Raw genomic sequence first — 18697 nt, forward strand, 5'->3', positions numbered from 1 at the left:
GTTGTAAACTTTTAAAGTGCTGTGCTTAAAGTGCTGTGTGGCATTTTCCTTCCCTCCTCCACCACCCCTCCTGGGATACCTTGGTAGTCATCTCCCTATTTGTGTGATGAATGAATAACGAATGCATGACTGTGAAGCAGCAATGACTTTATTGCCTCTGCAAGCGGTGATTAAAGGGAGGAGGGGAGGGTGGTTAGCTTACAGGGAAGTAGAGTGAACCAAGGGGCAGGAGGTTTCATCAAGGAGAAACAAACAGAACTTTCACACTGTAGCCTGGCCAGTCATGAAACTGGTTTTCAAAGCTTCTCTGATGCGTACCGCGCCCTCCTGAGCTCTTCTAACCGCCCTCGTGTCTGGCTGCGCGTAACCAGCAGCCAGGCGATTTGCCTCAATCTCCCACCCCGCCATAAACGTCTCCCCCTTACTCTCACAGATATTGTGGAGCACACAGCAAGCAGTAATAACAGTGGGAATATTGGTTTCGCTGAGGTCTAAGCGAGTCAGTAAACTGCGCCAGCGCGCCTTTAAACGTCCAAATGCACATTCTACCACCATTCTGCACTTGCTCAGCCTGTAGTTGAACAGCTCCTGACCACTGTCCAGGCTGCTGTGTACGGCTTCATGAGCCATGGCATTAAGGGGTAGGCTGGGTCCCCAAGGATACATATAGGCATTTCAACATCCCCAACAGTTATTTTCTGGTCTGGGAAGAAAGTCCCTTCCTGCAGCTTTTGAAACAGACCAGAGTTCCTGAAGATGCGAGCGTCATGCACCTTTCCCGGCCATCCCACGTTGATGTTGGTGAAACGTCCCTTGTGATCCACCAGAGCTTGCAGCACTATCGAAAAGTACCCCTTGCGGTTTATGTACTCGCCGGCTTGGTGCTCTGGTGCCAAGATAGGGATATGGGTTCCGTCTATAGCCCCACCACAGTTAGGGAATCCCATTGCAGCAAAGCCATCCACTATGACCTGCACATTTCCCAGGGTCACTACCCTTGATATCAGCAGATCTTTGATTGCGTGAGCTACTTGCATCACAGCAGCCCCCACAGTAGATTTGCCCACTCCAAATTGATTCCCAACTGACCGGTAGCTGTCTGGTGTTGCAAGCTTCCACAGGGCTATCGCCACTCGCTTCTCAACTGTGAGGGCTGCTCTCATCCTGGTATTCATGCGCTTCAGGGCAGGGGAAAGCAAGTCACAAAGTTCCATGAAAGTGCCCTTACGCATGCGAAAGTTTCACAGCCACTGGGAATCGTCCCAGACCTGCAACACTATGCGGTCCCACCAGTCTGTGCTTGTTTCCCGAGCCCAGAATCGGCGTTCCACAGCATGAACCTGCCCCATTAGCACCATGATGCATGCATTGGCAGGGCCCATGCTTTCAGAGAAATCTGTGTCCATGTCCTGATCACTCACGGGACCGCGCTGACGTCGCCTCCTCGCCCGGTATCGCGTTGCCATGTTCTGGTGCTGCATATACTGCTGGATAATGCGTGTGGTGGTTGATGTGCTCCTAATTGCCAAAATGAGCTCAGCGGCCTCCATGCTTGCCTTGGTATGGCGTCCGCACAGAAAGAAGGCGCGGAACGATTGTCTGCCGTTGCTCTGACGGAGGGAGGGGCGACTGACGACACGGCTTACAGGGTTGGCTTCAGGGAGCTAAAATCAACAAAGGGTGTGCCTGTACATCAAGGAGTATTTCAGGCAGGACTGCACGGAGGTTTCCAATAAGAAATGGTGCACCAAAGTTATCGTTGTTATTGGAACAAGGAGGTTAGCCTGGCCTCTGATTGATACATGGCTAGATTAACCTCGCTGCGCCTTCTCTGTGACTGACTGCAGTGTGATCTAGACAGGGGAGGAGGAAAATGAGTCCAAAACAAATCTGGTCTATTTCTTGTTCTGACCCACTCCATCTATCCTTTAAATCTTTGGCTGGCAGCAGACAAAAAAGGCGTGAAATGATTGTCTGCCCTTGCTTTCACGGGGGGAGGGAGGGTGGGAACGGGGTCCTGACGATATGTACCCAGAACCACCCGCGACAATGTTTTAGCCCCATCAGGCATTGGGATATCAACCCAGAATTCCAATGGGCAGCGGAGACTGCGGGAACTGTGGGATAGCTACCCACAGTGCAACGCTCCAGAAGTCGACGCTTGCCTCGGTACTGTGGAAGCGCTCCGCCGAGTTAATGCACTTAATGCACTTAGAGCATTTTCTGTGGGGACACACACACTCGAATATATAAAACCGATTTCAAAAAAACCGACTTCTATAAATTCGACCTAATTTCGTAGTGTAGACATACCCTAAGACACCACATTCTCATTCCAGAGAAACCTCAGTCATACTGTCACTTGTGCAACCCAAAAAGAATATGTTGGTACAAACCTGCATGATAAATTCAAGACCGCATTTGTGAATAGGATGGCATTATGTGTATAGAAAGAAAATGTCATCCAACATAGGACAGTACCAACAATATTTCAGTAGGATCTACATAAGTCTTGTAGGCGGAAGAATGCTCCAAGGTAATGTTAACCGTTCATCTTCTGTGACATGGTTAATTCAGAATATGATAAATAGATAGGTATAAAATATTATATGGTTTCAAAATTGTGTTGTTGATAAAGTATTATTGCATTCATTCAGCACTTGCATGCTTCTAGGTATGCCCCGTAATTTACTGCAATTTAAAATGTTTCAAAGAAGGTACATTTCACAACAGTGTATGATAAGCAATCTGTACACAGGGAAAGTGCAGTAGTTTTGAATCTGGAGAAGCTTTATTCTACATTCTCTCCACTAGATGTATTTTAAATCCCAACTCCTGCCCAGGAAATGAATAAAACAGTGTAGAGAGTTTTCCCACTATTCCCATCATATGCAGAGGACAGTTGTTAAATGCTCTGGTTTTCTTGGGTGGCATCATGAAAAAGGATACAAATGACAAAAAAATGAACCAGCAAAGATGTGGTAAACTGATTAATTTGACCACTGTAACAGAATGAGATTATTTTTGAGGATCACTGTAGCTAAAGTTATTAATTTCATTGGGAATTGCTGCATTCTTGGCACTTGGAAAATCACACCACTTATTTAGATACCTAGATATGGATTTATGAAACTTACTTTAGCTTTTTTTTTTAATCTTGGCCCCTAATTTGAAACCGTCTCTCCCCCACAGTGCCAAGCTGCCCTTTCAACAGTAGTTTGGAGACCTTCAGGTACTTTAAACCACTTTTATTATAACATTAAAATAATGAACTGTTTTATATTTCAAAGTAAAGGAAAGATATCTGGACTTTACAAGCATCTCCGAGCTTTGCCAGATGAGGTAGGTGTTTTTTCTTTTAATATATAGCAATACAATAAAGAGTGGGTTAAAAGTGGTTGGAGTGCCACAAACGGGTATTGAAAATGCACCTTTGGGATAGTTTAACTTTAGCATCCATTTTTTAAAATTCTGGCTGTTAATTTTAAACTCCTAAATTCATATTTTAAGCACCTGAGTAAGTGCCTATAACTCTGCAGCTCCCATTAAAGTAATTAGTTCTACCTATAATATTCCTCAAAAACAATCCCATTTTGTCATAATACCTAAATGGATCTATTAGGTTTTGGAGCCAATAGATGCACTAGTTGTCCTTAATGAAGGCTGCCTTAACTCAGCAGTCTTTAATTTAAGGCTCCTAAATTGAGGCCTCCTTAACAGAGTTATCTATAATATTTCCTTAAACTGAAAAAAAACCAAACCCCCCCAAACCACCAAAACAACCCTCCGTACCTTCCAAACCCCTTTTGAGTTCTACTATTGTGCCTGCAGAAAAGTTGTGTCTTCAGTGTTTCATACCTTTAAAAATATTGATCCAGTTGTCTTCAAACTTGGCTTGTTTCAGATTCAGTGAACACCATCAAACAAACCAAAATTAAAACTTCTCACTTGAGCAATTTTTGAGTTATACAAGTACAAATTTGCATACTGGAACATATGGGGAGCGTGTTTCTCTCTCCACCCTCACATAACTTAAAAATGGCTGAACCAAATTTACTCAAACTTTCCAAAATAAAATTCTCCTTTGAGAACAAGCATGGAAATTTTAGCCCAGAGAAAGTTAAGAGCGAGAGAGAGAGAAGATATTTAAAATTTCACTTGTTCCTTAAGATCCAATCTTGCTCCAATTAAAATTGATGGGAATTTTGCCACTGACTTCTAAAGGAATGGGAGCAAGCTCTTAGTTTTATTTTAAAATGGTACTATTTAATACATAACCTACCCTCCTGCTTCATTCATGATCCCACTACCTGTCTGATACATTTACAATTAATACAAACTTTATATATGCACACATCTCCAATACACCACCAGCACAAACCCTTTTTTAAAAAGCCCCAAGCCCAAAGAGAACTCCTGTTTACTTTAATGGGATTTTTGCATGTAGTAGGACCTGGTTCTAATTATATATGTCCTTAGGTCTTGTCTACACAAGAAAGCTTTTTAGTATAACTTTAGTTTTTTCAGCATAAAATGCTTTATGTCCACACACAAAAGTGGTGGGTTTTGTTTTGTTTTAAATCTGGCATTTTATCACTTTAATTAACCCCTTTTGGAAGCGACGTACCAGTATAATTCATTCCAGAACAGAGTTATAAGGTTCGTGTGGATGCCAGCCTATTTCAAATTACTGTAATTATAATTAGCAGGCAGTCCTCCCACTGATATCCCACACTGCATTGCTTCCCTTCTGGATGAGCCTATCTGGTTCCTCTGCACCCTCTGCTGCTTGACCAGATGTCTCCTCCCTGTTTAAATCCCAACACACCCAACTGTTCGCCTTTGGGATTCCAGGTCCTGGCAAGTTCGCATCCCAAGTCCATTATAGCAGCAATGCCCCAGGCTTCCGCAAAGTCCCATCAGGAGGTCCTGGACTTCCTTATTCTCTGGGGAGAAGAGCATGTTCAGTCCCATTTCAACAGGCGTCATTGAAATGTGAAGATTTACAAGGAGCTAGCACAGCAAACATGGGAGAAGGGGTACTCCCAGAAGATGGCCCAGTGCCTTGCCAAAGACAAGGAGTTCTGGCAGAATTGCAAGAACACGAGACAAAAAACAGAACTTCTGGTAATGCTCCCAACACATACACTTACTATGAGGCAATGGCCTACATTTTGGCAGGGAAGCTATCACAGAATTCCCGTATATGCAGGACAGTTCGCCCACACCACTGGAAAGCATCTAACCGACCACAGATCCCAATGAGGAGGAGATTCCCCCAGACAGCCAACATCTCTTCAGCCCACCCAGCCCTAGGCAGGGAAGGAACTGGAGTTGGCCCCCAAGACATAGATGAAGAACCAGTCTGACAGTGCTGCAGAGGAGACTTCAAACAGCAGTATGTGTGATTTACTGTATTAAAATAAACTGTCTGGGTACTGACTGTATAGGGGGATTTTAACAACTTTGTTCTGGGTATTGCCTGAATGCCCCATTTTGGATGGAAATCACTATGTGAAAGGATTGACATATGCCCTTAGCTCTGTCTGCTCAGTTTTTATCACCCCTCCTTGCCTAATGGGCTCAAAATGGCATCCATGCCAAAAAAAATTAAGCTAAAATGGTTTATTTCCCACAAATTACCAAATCCTCTGACCATGGACCAAACATGCCAGCCCACACTCTCCTTCCCATGCTGCTTGATGGCCCTTCTTGCTCACACTTGGCCTAGACTTTTCTGTTTAGAAAGAAACTGTTATGACGAAAACAAGAATTAGAGAGGTCAGCAAGGATTTCAATAGTTTGTGGGAGGCTGTTGTGTGTTAAGAAGAACAATTATTTATTTTGGTCTTGTAATTTTTAAACCCCTATAATGCACCTATTTTTATTTAAAAGACAAACCAACCCTGACTAATTAGTCAAACAAAAACCATAAAAACATGCAGGGGAGGGTTTTCATAAGCACTTAGCTTTGGCCAGACTGTTCCCATTGCAGTCAATGGTAAAAACTTCTGTTAACTTCAATTGGAGCTGAGTTAGGCCAATGCTGAATGCTTCTGAAAATCCCATCCGAAAGTTTTAATGATTCTGAGTCATCATATACATGTGGAGGATTTCTTAAGTCTTGGTGTGGGCAAAATCCCAGCATCTTTACTTCATTGTTATTCAGACCTTACTCAGGCAACATTCTTGCTGAAATCAATGAGAGTTTTGACTTAGTAAGGGCCTAAGAAGTTGATCTCATGAAAATATTATAATAAATTGAATGCAAAACAATGCCAGGAAGAGCCATGGAAGTATTTTTATACCAATAGTTTATTGTAATTTTTCATAGACGGAATAACATAGCAGAGAAATAGATTACCAGATACATTGATTGCCAGAGTACAACATTCATTTTATACAACTATGTAAAAAGCTGTGAATCATTATGTATCTGAAATGCAAAAGCAGACAAAGGTTATGAAGATAGTTACACTATTTAATCACGGGCCTCTGATTGCCAAGTTCAATCAGCCCCTACTGGGAGTTTTGGGTTGGTATGTCTCCTATGGAGGGTCAACACATTTCCTTCTTAAAAATATAAATGGTTCTTTTAATTAGATGGAACAAAAATATTAACTAAATTCTTAGTTCATTGTGTATGACTCCTTTATTCCAGTCTGATTATATGTACACCAGCAACTGCAAGTCACGCACAACAAGAAAAGTCAATATTGCTGTCTCTATATTTGGGAACATGGGAATCCCCACACTGGGTCAGGGCAGTGCTCCCTCTTCCCCGGTATCTTGTCACCAACAGTGACTAATAACAGCTGCTTCAGAGGAAAGTGAAAGAAACCCTGCAGAAGCCAGTTGTGGAATAACCTGTCCACAAGGAAGGTTTCTTCCAAGCCCTCATTAGTGAGAAATCGGTTTACACCCTGAAGCATGAGGGTTTGTAGAACTCCCAAAAGTTTTGGCGGTTCTTTTAAGCCTTACTCCACCACACTAAAACTGAATACTTTGCCACTGTTAAAGCAAAACATTGAAACTGAATAGTTAAAAAAGGAAATAACCTTGTTGACATCATATCTACTGTACCTTGTAACTGACCCCACTGCAGGGAGTTACTGTGAGTGTTGTGGTCCACCAGACCCCAAGATGTTTGATTGTATGCCAGATGTACCTCATGCTTAGAGACAAGTACTGTAGGGGCTCTAAAGACTAGACTTTTTAGGCTCTGGCCCTTGGTGGATCCCTAAGCCACATTCTATAATTGAGGATTCCTTCTCTTGAACTGCCAGAAACTCAGGGTTTGTCGTCACTGCAAAGTTAATTTGAGTTATAAGTTGAATATTGCCCCAACTCAAGTCCCATCCACACAAAAAACCCTCTTCTCTTAATGCATTACACAGTGGCCAATAATAAGCCAGCAGGTTCACTACAATATCTCTAAAATATGCCCAGACATTCATCAGCAGATAAGCCTCCCTAGGACCTGCGAGTCATTTATTTTGAAAACATGCCATTAAAAAAAAAAAGCTGTCTAGCACATCAATAATGAGAGACAAGGCACTTTAGAAATGGCACTGTACAGTATTTACCAAATGCAAAACAAAAATCCCAATTAAAATGCTAATGCAGATTGATCGTATGCATGTTGTGAGATTTTATGCTCTTGTAACTCTCTGCAGTCAGACGAGTCTCATAAAAGTTGCTCCTCTGCGATAATTCTTTGCAGTCGCGAGATCATAAAGTTGTCTTTAACTGTGACTATGAGCACTTACTATTAAGTAAAAAAGCAGTCCTTTGTGTGATCAGATTTTTATAAGAAGCTGTGAGCGCAACCAACCCTGCCTGCATGGAAACCCATAGGAAGGGATATAAGGATGGAAATCATTATGAAGTTCCTCTGAGGGGGTTCTTCCATGGGGATGTCAGAGGATTGAGCTTGCTGTTCTGTAATTTGAATGCCAGCAAACGCCGGGACCATACGCTGCCATGCTTTGTTCTGCAATGATTCCTAACTACGTGCTACTGGCCTGGCATCGTAAAGTGTCCTACCATGGAGGACGGAATAAGGCTGTCCTTCCCAGAAACCTTTTGCAAAGGCTTTGGGAGTACATCCAGGAGAGCTTTATGGAGATGTCCCTGGAGGATTTCTGCTCCATCCCCAGACATGTTAGCAGACTTTTCCTATAGCTGTACTGGCTGCGAATACCAGGGCAAATTAATCATTAAACACGCTTGCTTTTAAATCATGTATAATATTTACAAAGGTACACTCACCAGAGGTCCCTTCTCCACTTTCAAGGTCTGGGACACCGCCTTGGATGGGTTCGAGGGGTACTGGGTCCAGGTCCAGGGTGATAAACAGATCCTGGCTGTTGCGGAAACCAGTTTCTCTGATTCTTTGCTATGAGGAGGAGGAGGTTGTAGATAGCTCACAGCAATCTTCTGCGCCCCCAAAACCTGCTTCCATGTTGCCTCCCACTCCTGGGACAGAGTCAAAGAACAGGGTTGAGGTAGTGGTGGCTGCACCCCCTAGAATGGCATGCAGCTCATCATAGAAGCGGCATGTCCGGGGCTCTGAACCAGAGCGGCCATTTGCCTCTCTGGTTTTTTGGTAGGCTTGCCTGAGCTCCTTAATTTTCATGCTGCAGGTCCCTGTTATAGTCTCTGTCCTTTATGCCATTGGAGATTTTTTCAAATATTTTGGCAATTTCGTCTTTTTGAACGGAGTTCTGCCAGCACAAATTCATCTCCCCATACAGCGATCAGATCCTGAACCTCCCGTTCGGTCCATGCTGGAGCTCTTCGGCGATTCTGGGACTACATGGTCTCCTGTGATGATGAGCTCTGCATGGTGACCTGTGCAGGTGAGCTCGCCAAGCTGGCCAAACAGGAAATGAGATTCAAAAGTTCGCGGGCCTTTTCCTGTATACCTGGCCAGTGCATCTGAGTTGAGATCGCTGTCCAGAGCGGTCACAACTGAGCACTTTGGGATAGCTTCCAGAGGCCAATACCGTCAAATTGTGTCCACAGTACCCCAAATTCAACCTGGCAAGGCCGATTTCAGCACTAATCCCCTCATCGGGGGTGGAGTAAATCGATTTTAAGAGCCCTTTAAGTTGAAAGAAAGGGCTTCGTTGTGCAGGGTTAAATTGAAATAACGCAGCTAAACACTACCTAAACTCCTAGTGTAGACCAGGCCTATGTAGATTTTTGTGTAACAAGAGAGTGAGAGAGAATTGAGTTAATTCTGCTATACTCTGAAAGTCATGGAACTGCATTTGAAATGGAAGACTGATGAGCGTATGGGAGTGAGTGTTTGGAACAGGTAATTGATTGGTTAGTGGATGGTGCCAGCCTAAACCTAAGAATTACAACTCCAGTATTGATGGGCCGAAGAGAATGCAGAGTGGAGATAACCGGTTGACGGCCAGTGGGCAAACCAGAATCCATCCAAGCGCCTCAAGGAAGGACAGAAGAACTGAAGATAACACCCAGCCATCATGGAGCTGTCATGGATGTGCCATCTGCTGATTGAACTGATTAATGGTCATCTCGTTTGCAACATCAGCTTGATGAAGCAACCTGCATAGACTTGTATTTAGCCAAAGACCTATAAAGACAGAACTAGGGGACTGGGTTCTTTGAGTCTGGTTCTGCGGCCACCCTCCAGGAGCATGGGATGCACATCTGACACAGACTCGACTCCACTCTCGTGTATAGGCTACCTGGCCAGTACTCTGTCACGAGCAACCTTTAGGCTGGTAACTATAACAACTTTTGCAGAACCCATGTGAATGTTTGTGTAAATGTTTATGTGAGTGAATACTGACAGTAATTGTGTTTATTGATTTTCTGTTGTATTTACAATAAACATGGCATTTTGCCTTATCCCTCTTATAAGATCCTATTGGTATTATTTTATTAGTGTAACAAATTAACTCAAAAAAATTAATCGTGGTTTTAAAAATTAATCCTGATTAATCACAGTTTTAATTGCACTGTTAAAAAATAGAATATCAATTGAAATTTATTAAATATTTTTGGATATTTTTCTACATTTTCAAATATATTGATTTCTAATCATGGCTGTCTCTCCCAGTTGCCCCTGTTTTTAATTTCTTCTCTCTTAAGCACACTCATGTAGACACTTCTCCTTCCATTAAAAGTAATGGAAACATCTCAAAAGCAACACATCATCTGCATCCATTGGATTGCATTTACGTGTCTAGGGCAGGACCATGCTCCACTCCCCTGTTCACCAATGCTGAGTTCAATGCTGAGCTTTGGTCACGTTCTTGAATTCTCTGCACATTTCCCCATACTACATTAAAGCCTTTTTCATGGGTGCTGAGCAAACACTGAGGCCCATTGAAATTAGTGGGGGTTAGCCACCTAAATATCTTTGAGGATCTGGGCTTGAGTGCTTTGGCTCTCTGCATTTTTCAGCAGTACTCAGCAACCTGAAGGTTTGAGCCTTCATAAACTATGGGACCTATTCTTATGCACACCAAATTACATTTACACATCCAGAGTGGTGTAAAGGGGCTAGGGTTGCCAGGAGTCTGGTTTTTGACCGGAATGCCTGGTCAAAAAGGGACCCTGGCAGCTCTGGTTGGTACTGCTGACCGAGCCATTAAAAGTCGGGGAGTGGTGCAGCAAGGGCCTGGGGCTAAGGCAGGCTCCCTGCCTGCCCTAGCTCCACATGTCTCCCGGAACCGGCCACCAGGTCCCTGCAGCCCCTAGGCACTGTGACGCCCAGGGATTGGGAGGTTCTGCACGCGGCCCCCGCCTTGATTGCAGGCTCCACAGCTCCCATTGGCTGGGAACCATGACCAATGGGAGCTGCAGAGGGCAGCACCTGCGGGCAAGAAGGCAGCGCACACCGCGCAGAGCCACCTGGCCGCCCATACACCTGGAGGCCGAAGGGACTCCGCCTCCTCGGAGCTGCAATAAGCACCAGTGAGACCTTATACCCTCTCCCGCACCCCAATCCCCTGCCCCAGCCTGGAGTCCCCTCTCACCCCCCAATCCCTCATTTCTGGCCCCACCCCTGAGCCAACACCCCAGCTGGAACCCTCACCCCCCCACACCCTAACCCCCAACCTTCTTCTGCACCTCAAACCCCCTCATCCCCGGCTCCACCCCAGAGCCTGCACCCCCAGCCAGAGCCCACACCCCCTCACACTCCGAACCCCACGGTCCCAGCCAGAGCCCACTCCCGCACCCCAACCCCCTGTCCCAGCCTGGTGAAAATGAGTGAGGGAGTGAGGGTGGGGAAGACCGAGCGACGGAGAGAGGGGGGATGGAGTGAACAGGGGGTGGGGCGTCAGAGAAGGGGTGGGACAGGGGTGTTCGGTTTTGTGTGATTAGAGAGTTGGCAACCCTAAAAGTGGCCATAGTACAAATGAAACTCAGGTCCGATAACTTACTCTGTTTAGTACAGCATTGAACATACTGACAGTAAATCATAAACAGCAGCTGAGGACAAGGTGGCTCTCCAGCAGCTTGAGGATCTCTGGATTACTGAATTCTATACAGCATAAGAGAAGAGGATTTGGATGAACCGTTCATATGAACTATGACCTGGGGTTGGGCTCAATTGTAGAGTTGTTCAGTCCTTTATGGCTGTGCAAGACAAGCCAGGCTTCCCTGGATATGCATCTCACTAACACAAGTAATGTGAACAAAAGGCTAGGACCTTTCTTCAGCAAGTTGATTATGTGGGGTTGGGAAAGGCCATGTTATTGTTTATGCATAAAAGTGTGGAATAATTTGAAAAAACAGAGTCTGGACAGAGAATTCAGGGAACCTCTGGGAGAGACAGCAGATATTAACTTGTCAGTGTTAATGTACAGCTAAGCCACTAATACAGGGCTGTTCTACCATATTAGCAACTGCTGCAATTACCTCTGCCTAAATGGCTTTTAATGTTTTTATACCACTGCATAATATATGAATATAGCCATTTGCAAGCACAATTCCTTTCTAATTAAGAAAAAAGAATGTTCATGAGCACTGATTTTTCCAGTGACTTTAATGTTCCACATACAAGCTTTTAAATATCATGTGATTCACAAACATTTGCAAATGGTCTGTCATGTCTGTGATAAAATAAAAAAGGGAAAAAGCTGAAGAAGTTTAAAAATGCATGTTTGTAAGTATTTCTGAAAACTACTAACTATAGTGTGACAGGGTCGGGCCAGATGGCTACAGGAGAGTGATAGAGGGCAGATATATTAGCCCCAGGCTAAGTAGGTCCCTTTTCCCTGGGTAAGGTAACAGGGAAGGTTCCAGAACAATCAGGAACCTTCTGGAGACAATTAAGACAGGCTGATTAGAACACCTGCAGCCAATCAAGAAGCTGCTAGAATCAATTAAGGCAGGCTAATCAGGGCACCTGGGTTTTAAAAAGGAGCTCACTTCAGTTTGTGGCATGCGTGCGAGGAGCTGGGAGCAAGAGGCACAAGAAGCTGAGAGTGAGAAGGTGTACTACTGGAAGACTGAGAAGTACAAGCATTACCAGACATCAGGAGGAAGGTCCTGTGGTGAGAATAAAGAAGGTGTTGGGAGGAGGCCATGGGGAAGTAGCCCAGGGAGTTGTAGCTGTCACACAGCTGTTACAGGAGCCACTGTAGACAGCTGCATTCCACAGGGCCCTGGGCTGGAACCCAGAGTAGAGGGTGGGCCCGGGTTCCCCCCAAATCCTCCCAACTCCCTACTTGATACCGGAGGAGTTGAACTGGACTGTGGATTCCACCAGAGGGGAAGGTCTCTGGCCTATTCCCGATCTACTAGGTGGATCAGCAGAGACTGCGGGGATTATTCTTCTTCCTTTCCCCATGTTGGCTAGTGATGAGGCTAACTGAGTGAACAGCAGATTTGAGCCACGAAAGTGGCCAAACTGAGGGCTGCCGTGAACCTCTGAGGCGAGCAAATCCGCCAATAAGCGCAGGATCCACCAAGGCAGAGGAGGAACTTTGTCACAACTGGGGTCAGGAGTGAGATCTGGTGTGCACAGCGCGACGGAAGAAGGAGGGTGTTTGAAAAAGGAAAAAAAACGGGGAGCGGGTTTATTTTTTTTCCACCACAATGGAGGAGGTAGTGTGGGCACTGATACAAGCCACGGCTGCCCAGCAGGAGGCTACTCGTGTCCAGGCAGCCGCCCAACAGGACGCAGTGAGGCTGCAGCAAGAGACTAATCACCTGCTGATGGACCAGACTGCTCAAGAGTGTGCTACATTGCGGGAACTGGTAAATCAAGTGAAGGCCCTTACGGAGATGAACCACGGCCATGATGGGACGTGGATCATATGGCCCAGCAATTGCCTGCAGAAAATGACAGGGGAGGATAACATAGAGGCATATCTCCTGGGCTGTGAGAGGACAGCCCTACGGGAGGCTTGGCTTCGAGATCAGTGGTCTGGCATCCTCGCCCCATTCCTGTGTGGGGAGGCCCAGAATGCCTGCTATGATCTGCCTGAAGAAGCTGCAGCAGACTACCCCCAGCTGAAAGCAGAGATCCTGGCCACATCTGGGGTAACGACCACAGTGCGGGCCCAGCAGTATCACGAGTGGAGGTACCAGGAAAACAAAACCCCGTGGTCCCAATTGTTTGACCTCATCCATCTCACATGAAAGTGGTTGCAAACTGAGTCCCGGAGTCTGGAGGAGATACTAGAGGTTCTGGTCATCGACCAATACATGAGGGGGCTACCGCCAGACCTTTGCGCTTGGCTAAGCCAGAACAAACCCTCCACCTACGATGAGGTTGTCGCGCTGGTAGAGAGGCGAAGGACAGCTAGGGAGCTGACCCGACCAGTTAAGGAAGAAGCACCCTGGATTAAACTAGCAGCACCAAGCCCTAGAGCTCGGGTGACTGGGCCACCAGGAGAACCCAGGTGGAAAAAGAGAAGGGCTGAAGGCCCACCAGTAGCCACAAAGAGTCGGAGCACTGAGGGGGAAGAGGATCGTGATGTTAGACTGCCCAAACCAAGAGACTGGGGAATGCCTAGGGCTCCATACAGATGTTACACCTGCGGGGAGTGGGGACACATAGCTGCACAGTGTCCCAATGATGAGGAGTCTATGCAATGTAACCTGGGGAACTGGGCAGACCCATGCTCCCTAATCCACCTTGTGGGGGGTCTCACTAACCCCACATACGTACACCAGACCAGTGAAGCTAAATGGGGTAGAGACCACAGCACTGGTTGATTCGGGGAGTGCTATCACGCTTGTCTCAGGGAAGCTCGTGAAGTGTAGTCAGCTGCTGTGGGCTAAGTGTATGGGAATAAATATGCATCCATGGGACAGTTAGTTACTACCCCACCATCCCAGTAAAAATCGAGATTCAGGGAAACACTACTGAGGTAGCAGCAGGTGTTGTCCCTAAACTCCCAAACCCGGTGCTCATAGGGAGGGACTTCCCAGGGTTTGGAGACTTACTCCCAGTAGGGGAATTGGAGAAAAGGGGAAACCCTGAAGTCAGTGAGGCATCCACAGTAGACTGTCAACCCCCAATCTTCTCTGAAATATCCCCAGATTTGTTCTCCACTCCCAGACAGGGTAGAAAGTCAAAAAGGAAAAAGAGGGCAGCTAAGACCTTGGGAACCCGAATACTGATCCAATGCCAGAGGATCACTCTGGTAGGTAGGCGGACCTGAGCAGCTGAAAAGGAGGCCACCCAGAGAGAGAAGCACCCGAGACTGACCCACACCCTAACACCTCTGAACCAGTAGAGGCAACAGAGACTGGCCCCCTAGATCTCGGGCAGATTAGCCCTGGGAGAGGAAATTTTGGACGGGACCAGGCTGAAGACCCAAGGTACAACAACATTAAGAAGGAGGTGACCGAAATAGATGGGGTCCCCATGGAAGGGAAACCCAAGGACCAGGACCCTACTTCATAATAAAGAAGAATCTCTTATACCGGATTGCACCAGTACAGGGGCAGAAGGTAGAGCAGATCCTAGTACCTCAAAAACACCAGAATGCTGTATTAAGTCTTGCCCATAGTCATCTTTTGGGGGGGCATTTGGGGGTAGAGAAGACCCTGGCACAGGTCCTACAACGATTCTTCTGGCCCGGAGTACATGAAGAAATGTGGAGGTACTGTGTGTCCTGCCCGGAGTGCCAGCTGCACAGTCCCCATCCCCACTTGAGGGCACCTTTAGTACCCCTTCCCATCATAGAGGTCTCCTTCGAGCGAATAGCTGTGGACCTAGTGGGACCCCTGGAGAAGACAGCCCGGGGCAGCCAATATATACTTGTCATTCTGGATTATGCTACTCGCTACCCAGAAGCCACCCCCCTGTGGAACACGGCCTCTAAAACGATAGCTAAAGAGTTGGTGGGGATCTTTGCCCGAGTGGGGCTACCAAAGGAGATATTAAGAGACCAAGGTACCCCATTTATGTCAAAGCTAATGAAGGACCTCTGTACACTGCTCCATATCCATATCCTGAGAACTTCAGTCTGTCATCTCCAGACTGATGGGCTCGTGGAAAGGTTTAACTGAACCCTCAAGGCAATGATAAGGAAAGTGGTAAATCGGGACGGGAAGGATTGGGACACCCTACTACCCTACCTTATGTTCGCAATCTGGGAGGTACCTCAGGCCTCAACTGGGTTTTCCCCCTTTGAGTTATTATACGGATGCCACCCCCGTGGCATACTAGATATCGCAAAAGAAATCTGGGAAGAGGAACCCAATGAAGGGAGAGATATAATTGACAATGTGTTGCAGATGCAAGAACGGATAGCCCGGGTCACCTCTATTCTACAGGAACATTTGGAAAAGGTGCAGGAGGCCCAGCAAACCCATTACAGTCACCAGGCAAAAGTCCGACAGTTCCAACCAGGGGATTGGATGATGGTGTTGGTACCCACGGCAGAAAGCAAGCTTTTGGCCCAATGGCAGGGGCCCTATGAGGTGGTTGAACCCGTGGGGGAAGTAACCTACAAGGTGTGGCAGCCAGGATGCCGGAAACAAGAACAAATTTATCACATTAACCTCTTAAAGCCTTGGCACCAATGAGAGGCATGTGTAGTGGCCCAAGAGACCCCGATCCAGGGAAATAACATGCAGGATATCCACTGATCTGTCACCAAACCAGAAGAAGGAGGTAACTGAGATGATCAACCAATACCAGGACGTGTTTTCAACCAAACCAGGTCATACCACCACAGCATATCACCACATTATCACAGACGCTGGGGCAAAGGTAACTTTAAGGCCCTATCGGGTCCCAGCAGCAAAAAGGGAGGAGATCAAGGCAGAGGTAAAAAGGATGTTGGAGCTGGGAGTCATCGAAGAGTCCCACAGTCAGTGGTCAAGCCCGATTGTGTTGGTACCCAAACCCGATGGCACCACTAGGTTTTGTAATGACTTTCGCCGGCTGAAGGAGATATCCAAATTCAATGCATACCCCATACCCCATATTGATGAGTTAGTTGACTGCCTGGGCAATGCCCGATTTTTGACCACCTTTGATTTAACAAAGGGATACTGGCAGATTCCCCTTGCCAAAGATGCGAAAGAAAAGACTGCATTCTCTACCCCAGAGGGTCTGTTTCAATATACTGTTCTTCCCTTTGGACTGCATGAGGCACCTGCCACCTTCCAGCGTCTTATGGACAAGCTCCTCCAGCCCCATACTAGTTATGCAGCAGCATACCTGGATGATATGATTATTCACACCCCCGACTGGGAAACCCACTTGGAAAAGGTGGAAGCAGTTTTGGACATGCTAAGACAGGCTGGCCTCACAGCCAACCCAGCCAAGTGTGCTATAGGGCTAGCCGAGGCTAAATACCTTGGCTACATTGTAGGAACGGGCATGGTCAAGCCCCAACTAAACAAACTAGAGGCTATCCAAAACTGGCCCCGGCCAAATTGGAAAAAGCAAGTCTGGGCTTTCCTGGGTGTGGTGGGGTATTACCGATGATTTATTCCCCATTTTGCTATCAGAGTGAGTCGCCTGACAGACCTGATAAAAGCCCGGGGCCTGGATATGGTGAAGTGGACAGGTGCCGCAGAGAAAGCATTCATGGGTCTACGTACGGACAGCCCTCTGCAGCAACCCCGTGCTTATAGCCCCAGACTTCAACAAAGAATTCATTTTACAGACAGATGCATCTGAAGTAGGATTGGGAGCTGTCCTATCGCAGATGATCTGAGATGAAGAACACCCAATCCTCTACCTTAGCAGGAAACTCCTTCCGAGAAAGCAGAAGTATGCCGTCATTGAAAGAGAGTGCCTAGCTGTGAAATGGGCCATGGAAACATTATGTTATTACCTTCTGGGATGATGGTTTACCCTTGTGACTGACCATGCACCCCTCCAGTGGATGCAGCGAAATAAAGAGAAGAACACAAGGGTGACCAGATGGTTCTTGTCCCTACAACCTTTCCAATTCACCATACAACACCAGGCTGGAAGCCACCATGGCAATGCAGATGGCCTGTCACGGGTACACTGCCTGATGTCCCAAGTTGCCCAACCCCATGGTGTTGAGCAGAGGGGGGGCGGGATATGTGACAGGGTTGGGCCAGATGGCTACAGGAGAGTGATAGAGGGCAGATATATTAGCCCCAGGTTAAGTAGGTCCCTTTTCCTTGGGTAAGGTAACAGGGAAGGTTCCAGAACAATCAGGAACTTTCTGGAAACAATTAAGGCAGACAGGCTGATTAGAACACCTGCAGCCAATCAAGAAGCTGTCAGAATCAATTAAGGCAGGCTAATCAGGACACCTGGGTTTAAAAAGGAGCTCACTTCAGTTTGCGGTGTGCTTGCGAGGAGCTGGGAGCAAGAAGATGAGAGTGAGAAGGTGTACTACTGAAAGACTGAGAAGTACAAGCATCACCAGACATCAGGAGGAAGGTCCTGTGGTGAGAATAAAGTTACCTAAAGTTACATACATGTATAAGTCTTTGTAGAATTGGGGCCAGAATTATGTTTAAAGGAGTCCGACATCAGCCAGAAGGCCAAGGGGCTGGGAAGAAAAGTAACAAAGTGATGGAGATGTTTCTGTCTTTAAAGGTGGTGCAGAGAAAGAAGGGATATGGTTGTGAACAGCCATGGCCCCACGAGCTGTAGGAAAGTTTATCAGAGTTAGTGGGGTTTACAGTTACCTGTTAGATGTGGCACATAACACACACACAGGCTTTGCAATGGTTTCTAAATACAATTACTCTTTACTTTAGATAGCATGGAAGATATCAAGACCCTGGCAGAAGTCATACAAACACCATATGCATTTTTCTGCCTCAGTTTCCTCTCCACTCTAGAGCAGTCTTTGGACTTAGATCAGAATCCTCTGGTGTGTCCTGGATCCCTCTCCTGCAGCTCATGGCTTCTCCTCTGGATCATGGAAACACTCTCTCACACCCATGCCCCTTCACCCAGCTGCAGTCAGTGCCCTTCCACGTGCTCCCAAACAGCCAGTGAGAGATCCTCTCTTTTATAATATCCACTCCCCTTTGTCAGATGATGCCCTGATCAGTCTCATAGATCAAAGCCTCTCACCAGGTGACCCATTGCTTAGTTACCTCCCCACTGGAGTTCAGGTTGAAAAACTGTTATGCCCTGAGCAGCTACCATATCTTTGTTTAAGGGTGCCCCACTTGAATGGATGATCATCAGAATTTAACGACCATGTACTGTTAGTCTTGTTCCAGATACAAGAATTTCTCCTTTGAC

The 18697-nt window shown here is 46.4% G+C and overlaps 2 protein-coding genes across 5 annotated transcripts in view; one reads left to right on the top strand and one right to left on the bottom strand.

Annotated features, from left to right (window-relative positions):
* LRRC3B (leucine rich repeat containing 3B) overlaps positions 1–18697 on the bottom strand; it is a 300630-nt gene that overhangs the window by 127373 nt on the left and 154560 nt on the right. The gene's annotated exons all lie outside the window — the stretch shown is intronic.
* LOC140906164 (uncharacterized) overlaps positions 1–18697 on the top strand; it is a 114482-nt gene that overhangs the window by 1938 nt on the left and 93847 nt on the right. The window contains exon 3 of the mRNA XM_073329664.1: positions 3291–3342. Coding sequence (XP_073185765.1) covers positions 3291–3342 — 52 coding nt within the window. The remainder of the gene's footprint in view (positions 1–3290; positions 3343–18697) is intronic.

This window comes from Lepidochelys kempii, chromosome 2, assembly GCF_965140265.1.
Source record: "Lepidochelys kempii isolate rLepKem1 chromosome 2, rLepKem1.hap2, whole genome shotgun sequence".
NCBI lineage: Eukaryota > Metazoa > Chordata > Testudines > Cheloniidae > Lepidochelys > Lepidochelys kempii.